The sequence below is a fragment of the Pseudopipra pipra genome, chromosome 4 (assembly GCF_036250125.1).
Source record: "Pseudopipra pipra isolate bDixPip1 chromosome 4, bDixPip1.hap1, whole genome shotgun sequence".
NCBI lineage: Eukaryota > Metazoa > Chordata > Aves > Passeriformes > Pipridae > Pseudopipra > Pseudopipra pipra.
Window position 1 is genome coordinate 70,203,251 of NC_087552.1, and position 15,131 is coordinate 70,218,381.

Here is a 15,131-nt window from a genome sequence, read left to right on the forward strand (position 1 = left end):
CATGGTTGAACCAAGTCTGGCTTCCTGGTAGAAATAGCTGGTGTTCTAAAACTACATCACAGCAGGTCTGACAGGAAACATTCCAGGGTAGAAATTCACCACAGTATGTGCTCTGACTCCAGCTTCTGTCTATGGATCCTGTCCTCAAACATGGATTTTTTTTTTAAATTTTTTTTTTTGTTAAAGCTGTACAAATTGATGAATCACATCAGTGAATTCTTGCTCCTTGAAAGGAGTAAACCGAAGTTTTAACTCTTCTGGTCATGGAAAAAGGCTGAGCTTGTACTGCTCCAGCTGTAGTTTATGTTTAAACAGGAGACTAAACAGCAGAAGCAAGTGGTTGAAGTCTTGTTTTATTCAGCTGACAGAGTGGCAAATGATTAATGGCAGGTTACAAACATTATTTTGGTTGGATCACAAGCCCACTTGGTAAGATGGGGAAACATTAATTCTTACACAAATTGTAGGGAAGCTTCCTGAAGTTGGTTGTCATGACAACTCAAACCCAATAAAAATACAACAGATGGTGAAGTTAAATACAGTGCAAGGAAACAAGACGGTACCCGTGCTTTGATTTAACACTTCCAGCCCCTGCCAACAGCTCGGCCTGAACCCTCGGGAGCTCATGGGATTTCTTTCCTGCACAGAATTGCTGAGCTGCCTCCAAAGCTACAATCCTGGCTCTTGACTCTGCACTTGAGTTGTTCCCAACCCCACAGCACTGGCATAAGCTGTCAAGATATCCACAATCTGTTTGGTTTCCAGGGTCATCCGTGCCTCGTTCAGCCAGTCGGTTGCCACCCTCCTGGACTCCCCTCTCAGCTGGTTGACAAACTTGGCTGCCAGCTCCAGGTCTCCGTGTTCGATGCAATAGGAGGCGTAAGACAGTAACTTAAACGTGTCGAGGTCGTCGGGGCTGAGCTCGGCCGGCGGCTTCTGCTGCTGGGGGTGGAACAGCAGCAGCGACTGCAGGTAGGACAGGAAGTACTGATAGAGGCTGTTCCTCGTCTCATCGATCATGGCCACTCGCTTTGCCAGTTTTTGGACTGTGTGGAACCGTGCTCTGAGGGCCTCCTCGCTGTACACCCCCCGCGTCAGGGACTCCTTGGGGAGCGCCGCTGTTAAGGCTTCTGTGAAGGCGTTGTCGGAGCAGCTGGCTTGGATGGCCTTCACTGCACTGCCCAGGGGCTCCGTGGGACTGTCCCCCGTGGCTGTTCTCATGCAGTATTTGAGCGCTTCCACGGAGAGCCACAGCTGGTGGGCCTTCCTGGCCGCCTCCTCTGCTACTGCGTGACCTGCAAGGTGAGCCAAGAAGGGACTCTCAGTTGGGGCACGTGGTTTTGAGCACAAGCAGCAAAAGCTATTCCTCTCCACACTCTGCTTTCCAAAGCAACCACCCCCTCAGCACCTCCTCTAAAGCAAGTCTGCCCCACAATTCAGAACCAGAACAAAACAACAGGTTTTGGGAGAACCCCTTTAGATTCACTCATCTGGTTTTTGCTGGGTGCTCAGCAGTGTGGCAAACCTGGGCCCCTGAGCTACATGCCTGGGTTTAGACACCCAGGTTTGGGTAATGGGCCTTTGGGGATCAAGTCCTTAAACAAATGGGATTTCAGTGCTCACTCTCAACTGCTTGCTCAATTCCCTTCAGCCTGGCATAGGCAGTGTTTATGTCCAAGGTGAAGTTGTCGAGCTGTTCCTGAGTAAGGCGTCTGAACTGCATCTCCTGCTCACTGAGCTTCTCCGTTAGGTTCTGAAACAGAGGGAGATACATGTATCAGACCAGAAACAGATGGTTAATTATATTTACCTTACTTTTAAGACATGTTTCTTTAAATCTGTTGTTCTTGCTAGGGACAACACGTAGAAGATACAATATACCAGTGAGAAACCTGAATTTAACAGTTACTGCACTTATCCCTTTAATTCCTCTGTGGACTCTTCTCCCTTACCTGCTCAAATTCCACCTTCAGATCCTGCTCCTGGATCTTCAGCACGTCCCGGAGGTGGTCGGTGTGGGCAGCAGCCTGGCGCCGGAGCTGGGTCCGCATCTCGCTCTCCATCACCTCCCGCACCTCCTCGATCTGGACACACATGACATGTTGTTAGGACAGCCCTGCTTGTCCCACACTGTGACTGCACCACACACCAGGGATTGCTGAGGGTACATTTACAGCAGTGGCATTGACAAAGCCCATGTTTCATCCTAAAAAGCTGTTGAGGTCCAGTTTTATAGCTGAGCTTTTCTGTAAAGCTGTTAAGGAATAGCTTCACAGGAGGCCCTTAGTGCAGCTATCACAACAGTATGTAAAAAATACAGTAACTTGTCCAATGAAACACTTGGGTGTTTATAAACAAGCTTTCAAACAAAACACATTACCTTTTCCCTACACAGCCACTTGAGACTGCAGAAGAGAGGTGGTCTAGGAGCAGTTGAATAGTTTTTTCTGTTGGTTTTTGGCTTTTTTTTAAGGATTGTTTCATTTCCAACCTTCCATTAAATACAGAGATGACAGTTCAAGCAACTTCTAAAAGAGCTCTAAATCAGTAGAGCTCTTTTCTCTAATCTGTAAAGTATTGCAGTCTTTACAATGACAGGCTACAGGTGAAATCCTTAGTTTCCCTCATGTGAGTGCAAATTTTTCAAGTAAGGGCCAGCGTTTAACCCCATTTTCAAAAACAGGAGTATTTGGCAAAAGTGTCAGCCTGCAGCATGGGATCTCAAAAGATAAAACCTCCAATGCCCAAATTCCTACATTTTTAAGTTGCAATTGTCTCACATTCAAAGCAGTATTAAAATTCTGAGGTTCCATGGTCCTTTGGAAAGAAATCAAATAAAGAGTGGAAGAACACGGAGATACCTCCTGGAGGCAGGATGGAGGGACTGACAGCCCCATGGTGGCCATACTGGGTCAGATGTAACACTGAAGTTCTTTACTGTGAGGGTGGTGAGGCCCTGGCACAGCCTGCCCAGAGAAGCTGTGGATGCCCCATCCCTGGGAGTGTTAAAGACCAGGTCTGGATGGCACTTTGAGCAACCTGGTCTAGTGGAAGGTGCCCCTGCCCATGGCAGGGGGTTGGAACAAGATGATTCTTAAGGTCCCTCCCAACCCAAACCATTCTGTGATTTATTCTGACCCAGTGATCCTGTCTCCAACAGCAAAGTAACACGACAGTCATTCCCTGTTTCACTGTGTGATTTTACCATTCTAACTTTGCAGAAGTTTCCTTGCTCAACGCCTCCTCTCCATGACCTGGGGGTCACCCAACTGAAGTCTCCCACCACTCAGAACACCCCAGCTGCTCCTCTGTGCGCTTCCCCTCCCTTTTCTACCTCCTTTCTGAGCCAGAGATTCAACCAGGTGTGTCAGGCCACTTTACCTTCTTCTCCTGTTCTAGCTCGATCTCGCTTTTGTGACGCTCCAGCGCTTTGGCCACAGCTGCCTCAAATGCTTTTTTGTCTTCAAGTTTCTGCTTCTCCAGGGCTGTCTCGATGTGCTGCTGCTCCCTCACGCGCTGCTCCGCCAGCTCCCTGTTCAGCTGGTCGATGCGCCGGTGGGCGTGTGCGATGAGGGAGTTCAGGTCGTCCGGGGACAACTGCCCAGCTGAAGGGAAACACAGGGAGTCAGGGAATCTGCTGCCACGGGGCTCACCCGCCTCCCACCCGAGTGCTCTGAGGCTCCCTGGGGTTGTGACCAGTGAGCTTGTTCTAGGAAAACTTTCTGAGCACTTCAAGCCCTTGCCCGGTGCCAATGCCCACCCGAGACCACTTTCTGAACCACACCTACAGGCGAGTGCTTTCATTCTGGGAGAGGAATTACTTCACTTTCTTCCAAATTATTCCCAGCTATTTACACTCCCATATATGTGTCAAACTCGATTAGAGGGGACTGACGACAACTCTGTTCATTTCTTGGTCTTTACACCACCATGTATTTTCCCCTGTGCCAGCAGAGAGAGCAGCAGGGGATGTAAAACCCCGAGCACTGACACCTCCAGCGGGTACAAGCTCATAGAAATGGGTGCCTGAAAACACTGCAGGCAGTGTGAGACAGGCTCAATTATCTCCTCAGATTTCTTACCCCTGAGTTTGTACCTTTCAGGTTTGGCTGCTCAAGGAGCAGGAGGAATCAGAGCCACATTGTATCTGCTAGGTATTTACTCTTTTCCTGCTCGGACAGGAGGACTCAAGATATGCTTGCAGCATTTGGTGACCTGAAATGCTGAGGCTCATTTTGCACTGGCTGCCAGCTAAATTGCCTGTATGGAAAACCAGGACTACTTGGAAAAGCATTCCTGCAGGGTCTAAAGCAAGTGAAATTCCACAGCGCTTCAGTTATCCTGGTGCTGGGTGCTGGGAAAAGGACTGGCACAGGGAGGACTGGGAGCAGCAGTGCTTGTGTCCAGTGGGCAAGTGACCAGCAGCACTAAGCTCAGCTGTTGGACTTAACACTTAAAACAGAACAGAGTTTGTGGTTTAATTGTGCCAAATGTGCAGAAATGTTCTAGGAATGCCACGTTTCAGCCCTTTGTTGATACTGCCTGTAATTTAGAGTCATGCACCACACAAACATGAACAGGACAAAGAGATGGCATTCAGAGAACAAGTGACAGTAACTCACCTAAGTCAGTTATCTCTGCAACAGAAAAGGAGAGAGGTTGGAAAAGTTAATGCACGTTCACTACAGCAAGGCAGTCATGCAAAAGTAAAACAGAAAACTAAGAGCTTATCTACAGTGACTTAAACATGAGCCCAAGACTTCAGGAATTCAGGAAGAACAGGATGTCAACTATAAAAGTCTCTGATGTAGCCCAAGATAACCCAACCACTAAAATCACCCTCAGAAACCCACAGATGGATGTTTTAAGTTCAGCCAAAGCAAGGACACAAGTCTGAAGTAGGAAAGTACTACAGGACACTGGAAACTTCAGTCTGATGTTTCTAGGTTCTTACAAACAGAAGCAGATCGTACAGAAACAAATTCCCAAGTGGCAGTGAGAGCCAGGGACCCCAACGAGTCAGTCCCATGTGCATCAGTAGGTCACACCAGTAAGAAATGGAGCACATGGAAGCCACCAGGAGCTTCCCTTTCCTCCCACAGAAGGGCAGTGATCACAGAACCCAAGATGTTCTCCTTTTATCCTTTGCAAGGAAAGGCAGCTCCACCTCCAGGGTGTCTAAATAAGTTGTTTTCTTCAAAACTAACATCCCAAAAGCAAACTCCACAAAAGATTTGTTAATTTAAAATGTTTTCCCCACATATACTGGGTGTGTGGTTGGCTGTTTTTTAAAAGAAAACTGACCATTCCAGAGACCTGGTGTGTTCATTTAGCCAGGAAAATGAACTGGGGACTAAGGTCCACTTTTCTAAGGCATAAAGTAGCATTAAGAAAGAGTGTTTAATTCTTCATTGCATACTTCAAGAAAAAAACATTTAGGCAATATTAACACCACATTTTTTTTTCAAATGGCAATTATCACTTCTATTAAAATCCCTGTAACTCATAAATAAAGCCATGACAGCTGCCTCTCAACCCTGAGGTCAGAAAAGTCTGAGATTACTTAGTGCATTTAGGTTAAACCCTGATTGGAAGTATCTGAGAAGGGGTTTGTTTTCTTTTGGTTTTTTTCAGGGAATTAGTTTTTAAATACCACAGGCAGTAATTTCTTCAAGGATATACCACACATGAGTTCTTGCAGTAGCTCATCCACAGTAATGGTGAACACACACACTCCACCTTCTGCAACTCTGTCTTTAAAATCAAAGCAGTTAAGGTGAGTAAGGGAACCTGTGGGCAGAGGGATTCCTGTGGGTGAGCTGACTGTGAAGATGCCTGTTCACTGCTTTATGCAGCACTGGCTGTTGTTACAGGTAAGTCACAGTGTCAGTTTAATTCAGAAAATAATCACAGAGTCAGCCAGACTTGATCAGTAACAGATTTGACTCAAATCTGCAGTGACCTGGCTCCCTTCCTGGAGTACCAGGGGAGGGAAGAGATGTTCATAAAACCATATGGTATTTATCATACAAGAGCTACAGTTTATGACACTTTCAATACAGCACAGGCAATTCCCAGAACTAATCCTCTTTGTGACTTCAATTCTGAACTAATTTCCACTTCAAACCAACCAACCAATGTGGAAATTGGCATGCTGGACATTGGGTGGCCGTAGTTACAGAAGCACTACAAACAAAGTGCGACAAGCAGGATGTAACCCCACAGTGGGAGACTTACTCATGCCCTTCCAGCCTGGCTTCACGTCGGGGGTGATGCTGTCAAGCTCCCTCTGGAACTCCTCTCTGGCTTTAGCCACCAGCTCATGGTACTGAGCTACTATCTTGGCCTCAGATTGTGCTGCCTGAACCTGTAACAAAAATGACACCAGTTTATTTTTCAAGGCAAGTACTGAAATTGAAGACACACATAATTTAAAAACAGGCCCTGGGTTAGTGGTAGATATTGTTACCCTCCAGCCCAACAGAAGCAAACTCACTTGGGGGAGCACAAAAACCCACCCTGTGCCGTCCTGCAAAGGGAGATAAATTCCACCTTTATGTTTCTTCCCCAGTCTTTTGAACTGCAAAGTGATTTACCCCCCCAAGTCATTAGCATACATTTTTCCAACTCCTCCCTAACCTCATGTTAAATTCCTCTTGGAATCAAATTGAAAGAATTATAAGTCTCCACCAGAAAGGACTGACACCAATCAAGCCACCTGGAGGCTTTTTTAGGACAGAGTTCAAGTTCTCACAAAGAGAGGTGTCTGATCACTGGCAATACAACCAGCTCAGAGACTGAGTGCAGCTACAAAAGGACTGCTTTACACTTTATAAATATTTCACCTCCTACAGAGGATTTGGGAATGGGGGCTCTGTTGCAAGCTGCCAAGGATTCCCTACACTAATGGCAATTACAAACACTGTGAGGAAATTTTACCTTTTTCACCACATTGTCCAAGTCAACGATCATATGATGGAGATTTTCTTCTGCAGCAACAATGTGAGGTTTGGCTCCTGCGAGCTGAGACTTCTTGGCCTTCTCGATGACACCTTTCATTGTCTCTAACTCCTCTCTGGAAAGAGAAGCAGCTGCTGAATGTAACACATGCAGGGCTTATCACCCCAAAGAAAATTTACTTTATGCTGTTGGTATTTATAGGAAGAACTACTGGGTAACTCTACTGCTGCTTCCCATCTATCAGCTCTAAGATGCTGTGATTAAAGATTTTTTTTTTCCACGTCCCGAAACCTAAAGATGCCACTGTGGCTATTCCATGTAAAATGAGAATTATTTATACTGCAATTAGTATTTAAGATTTATCTGGAGAGAAGATGAAAGTTCACTGAAAGGAGTTAGGATTAGTAAAACTAAGTTAGAATCAGACAGCAGACATTTCCAGCAAAGAAACATTTTTAATATAGATGGCTTACGCTTGCAGAAGTGTTTTGGACATGGTGACTGGTGGAGATTAATGAGGATGGGAGAAAATTTATAGGGCTCTGCAAAGACATATTATGGGTTTTTGTAATTAGGAAAGAACTGCTTTTCTCCAGCACAACTGGATATAAAGGAAAAAGCGCTCCTTTTCCAAATCCATTAAAACCAATGGAGGTTTCCAGTAATCTCACTGGAATAAGGAACAGGCTTTAAAATAAATACATTAAGAAAATAAATAAATTAAGAAAATAAATAAAAGCAAAGGTATCTAGTAGAGCAATAGAGAATGAAAAGTGCATGTGGGGTTTGCATTAGCTTTGTTTTACAAAGGGGAACCTCAGTTACACCTCCCACTAATTTTAGTCAGCACAGCAACTTCAAAGATAAGAGAAGTTTATAATGTAATAGCAACCATGCAACTTCAAGGATGATGTTACCCTCTCAGCCTCAGAAGCATCAAAGGGTTTCCAGATTTATTTCTAACCTCATTACAAGGGCATCTTGGAGATACTGTCTGTCAACTTTTTTCTGCTGCAATGACCCTGCACCCTCAATGTACATCAGCGTGGTTCATACAGAGACTGGGCACAGGATGAGCTCCCTCTCAGAATTTAAGTTTTTCTTTGACAGGTATTTAGTAAAAATCTAACCTTAAAAGCAATTCTGTGGGCAAATGGAACTGCCAAGGGATGCTGGAAGGTTTAATTTTTCGTTACAACCCAAAGAAGCTGGTGATGTTACTGACTCAATACACAGGGAGTGCAGTTGTGGAGTCATTACAGAAGGGTTTGGGTTGGAAGAGACCTTAAAGATCACCCAGTTCCAAATCCCTGCCAGGGGCAGGGACATCTTCCACTATCCCAGGTTGCTGCAAGCACCATCCAACCTGGCCTTCAACACTTCCAGGGATGGGGCTGCCACAGCTTCTCTGGGCAACCTTCTCTCATCACCCTCACAGTAAAGAATTTCTTCCCAATATCCCAGCTAACCCTGCCCTCTGTCAGTTTGAAGCTGTTCCCCTTGTCCTATCACTCCATGTGCTTGTCCAAAGTCCCTCTCCAGCTCTCTTGTAGCCCTGTTTGGTGCTGGAAGGTGCTCGAAGGTCTCCCCAGAGCCTTCTCTTACAATAGGTTTCATATTGACAAAATGATCCAATATAATACTAAAAGGACTGCGGATTGTTTTTTTTAATCTAACTTGAACTTACCAAAACTATGTGGAAGTACTAAGAAGATAAACAAGTTCTTTAAAAGAAGAGCAGGACTGTTTCAGACTCTTTGGTACAGTGAGGACCACATGCACAGGCACCCAAGATTTACACACATCAAATTAAAATACTCACTAGCATATAAAACTATTTTTTGGTTTGGCACAAACCCGTCAGTTCAGTACGAACATAGGTGACTCCCTGCTTTGTAGAAACTCCTCTGGTGTCTGCCAGCCCTCACATGAGCAATACTGACTTATTACTCCAAGACTTAAACTAAGCAACTCACTTGGCTTTCAGCAGGGCGTCAGCAGCTTCATCCACCGCTCTCCTCCGGTCCTTCAGCGCGTCCTCCAGCGTGCGCCACTGGGAGGATTTTTTCTCCCCAGCCTCCTAAGAAGGAAGCACAGATTCCTCATTAGAGTCGTTACAACCACTAAGTCAGAGATACCGAAAAAATGATAGCCTGCAGAGATTCATGTGTTGCTGAACAATTCACTCAAACTGAGCAACGTTCTCGTGTTTTTCAACAGCACAGCTGGAAGCTTTACAAATCATGCTTCTCTTCCCATGTTTTGTTTTGGTCTTGTTTGATTCTTAATGGGTTTTTTTCCCAAGCCACAGAACCTTTGTCCATGCAGAAGAGCTCACATGAGGATCACTATATGGTGCACAACAATTCTAGGGGGAAATCTCCACATGTATTAAAGTACCATAATACGTTGAAGTCGCTTTATTTTTCAAGCAAGCTTAATAATTAATAATTAAAAGCAAACTCTTAAGACAGTTATTTTACTAACTACTAGATTAAGTCTTGGGTGCTTGGTTAGTTGCCCACATGTCCCTAATTGATTAACAACTGAATTATATCCTCTGCTCCAGAACTGAATGAGCAGCAGTAGTTCCAGACAAACCCCAGTGTGAGCACACCAGGACCACAAAAGGTATCACTTGTACATCCCCATCCCATTTCCAGACAATCAATGAACAATCAAGCAGGAAGATTTCGGCAAAGGGAATAAGTTCAATGGAATTACTGGGGTGGACAGTGTGATACCCTTAACTAGGTAAAAAAAATGGTCTTGGGAATTAAAATACAATAAATTAAAATATAAGGTGAAAACTATTAATGTATTAACTTGAACTTTTCTTCCTACAAAAACGAAATAAAGGAGTTCACGAAAAAAATCAATAACAGTCAAAACCACTGTATTATTTGACTACACCACATTTCACAAGAGGAAAGATTAGTTAAAACTGTGATAAATGGAAGGACCTTACAAGAAAAGCTTCCAAGTTTAATTGTGAGATTAAAGTTTGCTGAAGACAATAAAAAAGAAAAAATTGTCCCCATTTGTCCCGTTTACCTCAGAATTATCCATGGCCTCCTTCAGGATCTGGGAATGAGCATTCACTGCTTGCACAGCTGACTCCTGGGCAGTGATAGCCTGAAGGGTTACACGGGCAGTTGTGTTTAGGGCTCCTTCTAGAGTTGCTGCAAGGGCTGGAAAAAATAATAAAGTCAATTAGACAATAAAGAAAATAACTTTATAATTAGTAGAATGACATGTTACTGCATCTCTTTACATTGTTCTCTATGACCCAGAAGAGCTGGTCAGTTTGGAACTGCACAGCAGTGCAGGTCACAAAACATGCTCCTCATTTAGAGCAGGAGCATTAAGGTGCAAGTCTGCACTAAAAGCAATACTCTACTCAGTGGGAGACCTTTCCCATGATTTTGCAGGGGGCTGCAGGTATATCCCATGTTCACTTCTTATAATGGTTCTTAAGAGAAAACAAGTAAATTTTCCTATCTTCCTTGAACCATTCAACTGGTTGGTCCATTCCAACCTCAGATTTTCTATTATTCTTCAACTCTCAGTTACTCCTGAGTGGGTGGAAGAAGCTTCCAACACCACTCACTCTGCCCCCTCAACAGGGGACAACAATGAAGGGGTGTGGAAGCAGCTTGGAACTCTAAAGCCAATGCAGTCCCACAGTTCTTCTGTCACACAGAATACAGACAGGGACACTGACAGTAAGGACTCACCTTTTATCTTCTCTTGCTCCTCTTTGTCTTGCTGGGCAAGACGGGCCGCAACTTCTTCTGGTGACCGTTCCTTTATAGCGTGGGAACCTTCATGTTCTTTGCCTAGTCAGAAGTAAAAAGGAGTTAAACTGTTTAAACTGTTTAGTCCAAATTATTATACAGATTACTTGCAGGGAAATAACTTTCTTATCAAAACTGATTTTTATAGTCAGTGTTGCTTCGTAGATCTGACTTCTGAAACTACCTCAAGAATCTTTAATTAAAAAGATCAGCCTCACATCTGAAAATCAAAGATGGACACCTCACATGCACCTGGAGATTTTATGTTGTCTAGTCACAAAATTACACAAGATTCAGAAGCAAAAGGCAAAGCAAGAAGTGAGAAACACTTATGGAGCCAAGTTTAAATTTTAAGTCAATCTCCATTCTTTTTTTTTTTCAGTTCCCCTTTGGCACGCTTAGAGAGCCCAACCAAAACAACAAAGGATTAATAAGAGGGCTGTGATGACTCACAATGGTGAATCACACCTATCCTCTATTCCTTTGCCTATGGCTCCTTAAAATGCCTCTAAGAGCGAGGCACTGGCTTAACTAATGCTCTCAAGACCAACAGCAAGTTGCATCTAAACTGAGGAGGGAGCCCACATTGCAAAACCCACCAGGTCACCTCTGAGCAACACTGATGCTACTCTGCAGCATGTACTTACTTACCCTTGGCCTACTTTTTATGAAATGTGTTCATACAGGAAGAAATCGGTATCATGTAATCTCATCTGAAAGAGACCATCATCTGGAAGCCAGTGTCTCTTGCTGAGTTTAACAATAAATGCTGTTTCTTCACCTGGCCCCGGGCAGAGACACTTTTCTGAACAGCAATCAGAGAGCCCCCAAGAGCAGAGGCAAACTGGACTGGACAAGTTCAGTTCAGCATAAAGGCAGCATTCCCTCTGGTGCTCACACCTACACCTGCCCCAGGCATCAATCTTAGCTTCTTACTACATTAAAAATCTGTGATGAAGGAAGTTTTCTTCTGCAAAAGCCACAGAGACTCACACCTTTAAACACTGACAAATACCAACACAGAAGCAAGAATTTGTGCACTTGAAATTTGGATGTGGGTTTCCTTCATTGCATTCATGTGATCTTTTTCACCTTCTTCAGTCTGTATCCCCGGAGCTGGCACCGACATGGCCACACCTGTTGCAGAGATGATCTGTGCTGCAGCCTTGCCTGCTGTCAAATACAGTTACAGAACAAACCAGTTAGTACAGGAGGGGCTCATGGGTCCATCTGTCACACAGGGAGAGGTCCAGGGCCTGCCATGCTGGTGAAGAGGGCTTTACACCAAAGCTGCCACGGGACATGATGGGATGGCTCCCATGACTCCAGTGATGGAATGGAAGGATGAGGCTCTTTAGGAAGGACAGGCAGGGAAGATGAGGAGGGGGATCACCCTCTATGTCAGTGACCAGACGGGAGTTTGTGGAGCTCTGCCTGGGGATGGATGAGGAGCTGGCTGAGCGCTTAAGGGTCAGGATTACAGAGGACACTACAGTGGGGGTCTGCCACAGGCCACCCGAGCAGGAAGGCCCTGTGGAAGGGGCTCTCCATAGATAAACAGAAGCAGCTCCATGTTCACAAGCTCTGGTCCTCATGAGGAATTTCAACCACTGATATCTACTGGAGGGGCAACACAGCAGGATATAAACAATCCAGGTTCCTGGAATGCATTGGTGACAACTTCCTTCTCCAAGTCATAGGGGAGCCAATGAGGAGAGGTGCTATGCTGGACCTTGCTCTCACCAGCTGGGAGGGGCTGGTGGGGAATGTGAAGCTCAAGAGCAGCCTTGGCTGCAGGGACCATGAAATGGTGGAGTTCCAGATCCTCGGGACAGTGAGGAGGGTGCACAGTAAGCTCAGTGCCCTGGACTTCAGGAGAGCAGACCCTGGGTTCTTCAGGGATCTGCTTGGTAGAGTACCAGAGGATAAAGCCCCAGATGGAAGAGGAGGCCAAGGAAGCTGGCTGATATTCAAGGATCACCTCCTCCAAACTCAGGGAAGATGTAAGCCCTCTCCAGAAGGAAACAGGAGATTTAATTATCTGAGATATGGAGAAGGCTGAGTACTCAATAACTTTTTTGCCTCAGTGTTCACTGTCAAGTGCTCCAGTCACACCACCTGAGACCACTTAAGGAACCTGAAGGTGCACAAGTCCATGGCTCCTGATAAGATTCCTCTGTGGGTCCTGAGGGAACTGGCTAAGCCACTACCCATCATTTGAGAAGTCATGGCAGCCTAGTGAAGTTCCCACTGGCTCCCATTTTTAAAAACATAAGTAAGGAAGACCCAGGGAACTACAGGTCCATCAGTCCCATCTCTGTGCCTGGCAAGATCATAGGGCAGATCCTCTTGGAAACCATGCTATGGTAGATGGAAAATAAGGAAGTGACTGATGACAGACTGATGGCTTCACCAGGGGCAAACTGTGCCTGACAAATCTGGTGACCTTCTAAGACAGGGTTGCAGTGCTGGTGGATGAGGAAGAGCAACTGCCACCATCTACCTGGACTGGTGCAAAGCTTGTGACACTGGCCTGAACAACATCCTTGTCTCCAAACTGGAGAGAGACAGACTTGATGGATGGATCACTTGGTGGATAAGGAATTGCCTGGATGGCTGCTCTCAGAGTTGTGGTCAGTGGCTCAATGTCCAAGTGGACACCAATGAAGGGTGGTGTCCCTCAGGGGTCGGTGTTGGGACTGGTGCTGTTTGGCATCCGTGTCAGTGACATGGACAGTGGGATTGATGCACCCTCAGCAACTCTGGGGATGACACTGTGCTGTGTGATGTGGTCAATATGCTGGAGAAAAGGAATGGCATCCACAGGGACCCAGCTTGAGGGGTGGGCACGTGTGAACCTCATGGAAGTTCCACAAGGCCAAGTGCAAGGTCCTGCACCTGGATCAGGGCAATCCCGAGCACAAATCCAGGCTGGGTGGAGAATGGATTGAGAGCAGCCCTGGGGAGAAGGACTTGGGGGTGTTGGTGGACAAGAAGCTCAACATGACCCAGCAATGTGCATTTGCAGCCCAGACACCCCCCATGTGCTTGGCTGCACTCCCAGCAGGGAGAGGATTCTGCCCTGGAAGTGTTCAAGGCCAGGCCGGATGGAGCTTTGAGCAACCTGGTCTAGTAGAAGGTGTCCCTGCCCATGGAACTGGATGATCTCTAAGGTTCCCTTCCAACCCACACCATTCTGTGATTCTACCATATGTTCTGTAACATAGAATCAGGGTTGTAAGACTTAATTTTTTTCCTCTGTAGAAACATATTAATTGGACACTGATGTTGTTATTTCCAGAAAAAGAGGATTTCCTGGACAAACAGCAACAAGATATTAGTTACAAAAACACACAGCCATGAGAGGTAAACGTAAAAAGACATGGCAACTGCTCCTCTCTAAACCACTTCCACCTGATCTGGCTCTACAGCAGCTCAGCAGTTATCCAAAATTAAGTTTCTTGTGCTTGCAAGAAGAGAGGGCAAATAGCCTCAGAGTCCAGCAGCCAAAGTTCTCCTCCTGCTGAGTCTCATATCTAAACTATGCAGGTTAATCAGTGTTTATCTTAGATTTCAAATATTCTATATAGTAAATACATTTCCTAAAAAAAATAAGGAAAAAAAGAGCTAAAGCTATTTTAGACAAATTTTATGGCTGGAAGAGAAAATAACATTAATTCTAAGAAATAATAATGTTTATCTTCGACCATTCAAAGGACTATTTTAATCTACTCTAGCATGTATGATACAGGAGATCATTAGGTCATTTGCTTCTCTGTACATGACATTCTGTAAATTTACCTTCTTTTTCCTCTGAAGGAGCAGCAGCTTCTGGTTTGCTTACTGGGGATTTGGGAGCAGGCTGTTTAGACTCTTTCATTACTTCTGCTACAGATGAGATCTTCAGTGGACCTTGCTGTATCTTGAAAAATAAAAAAGAGAAATATCATCAATTTTCCAAACTAATAAGAGCTTTCTAATCTAGCAACATCACTAACTACATTAAACCTCTAGTAAAATAGTTAAATTCCACCCCATCACCTGGCTCTGTCTCTCCTCAGTTTATTTCTGGGTGTAAGCAGAGCAGCTATTCAGTTGGGATTTTACTACGTTATTTTACTGTAAATAAAAATAACAGTTTCACAACTCACAGACCACAATCACGAGATGATTTGGGAAAACGCACAAGCACCACTTATGCAGCACAAAGTAGCACCTCAGTTCGGAATTCTTAAACCTTCTTAATTTCAGAAATCTGAAAGATTCTTAAATTTTTTAAATTCTTAGCACACACCAAAATTAATCAGAATTTGAAACCTAAGAGCTGACACTCTCTCTAAAAACCAGAAAAATGAACAGGTGGGGGTGAATTTT

The 15,131-nt window shown here is 44.9% G+C and overlaps 1 protein-coding gene across 3 annotated transcripts; it reads right to left on the reverse strand.

Annotated features, from left to right (window-relative positions):
- Positions 1 to 337: 337 nt before the first annotated feature.
- IMMT (inner membrane mitochondrial protein) lies at positions 338 to 14,699 on the reverse strand. Of its 3 annotated transcripts, none has more exons than XM_064653486.1 (12): positions 14,559 to 14,699; positions 11,850 to 11,927; positions 10,698 to 10,799; positions 10,015 to 10,151; positions 8,937 to 9,040; positions 6,940 to 7,075; positions 6,238 to 6,367; positions 4,623 to 4,637; positions 3,382 to 3,605; positions 1,953 to 2,084; positions 1,624 to 1,753; positions 338 to 1,295 (listed from the first exon to the last, which is right to left on the reverse strand). In XM_064653486.1, exons 1-12 carry the CDS (start codon positions 14,635 to 14,637, stop codon positions 670 to 672), a joined length of 1,893 nt encoding a protein of 630 aa, XP_064509556.1. In that variant the 5' UTR covers positions 14,638 to 14,699; the 3' UTR covers positions 338 to 669. The 3 variants fall into 3 exon arrangements, with proteins under 3 accessions (XP_064509556.1, XP_064509555.1, XP_064509557.1); XM_064653485.1 differs by having other exon boundaries at positions 11,850 to 11,930; XM_064653487.1 differs by lacking the exon at positions 11,850 to 11,927.
- Positions 14,700 to 15,131: the final 432 nt, after the last annotated feature.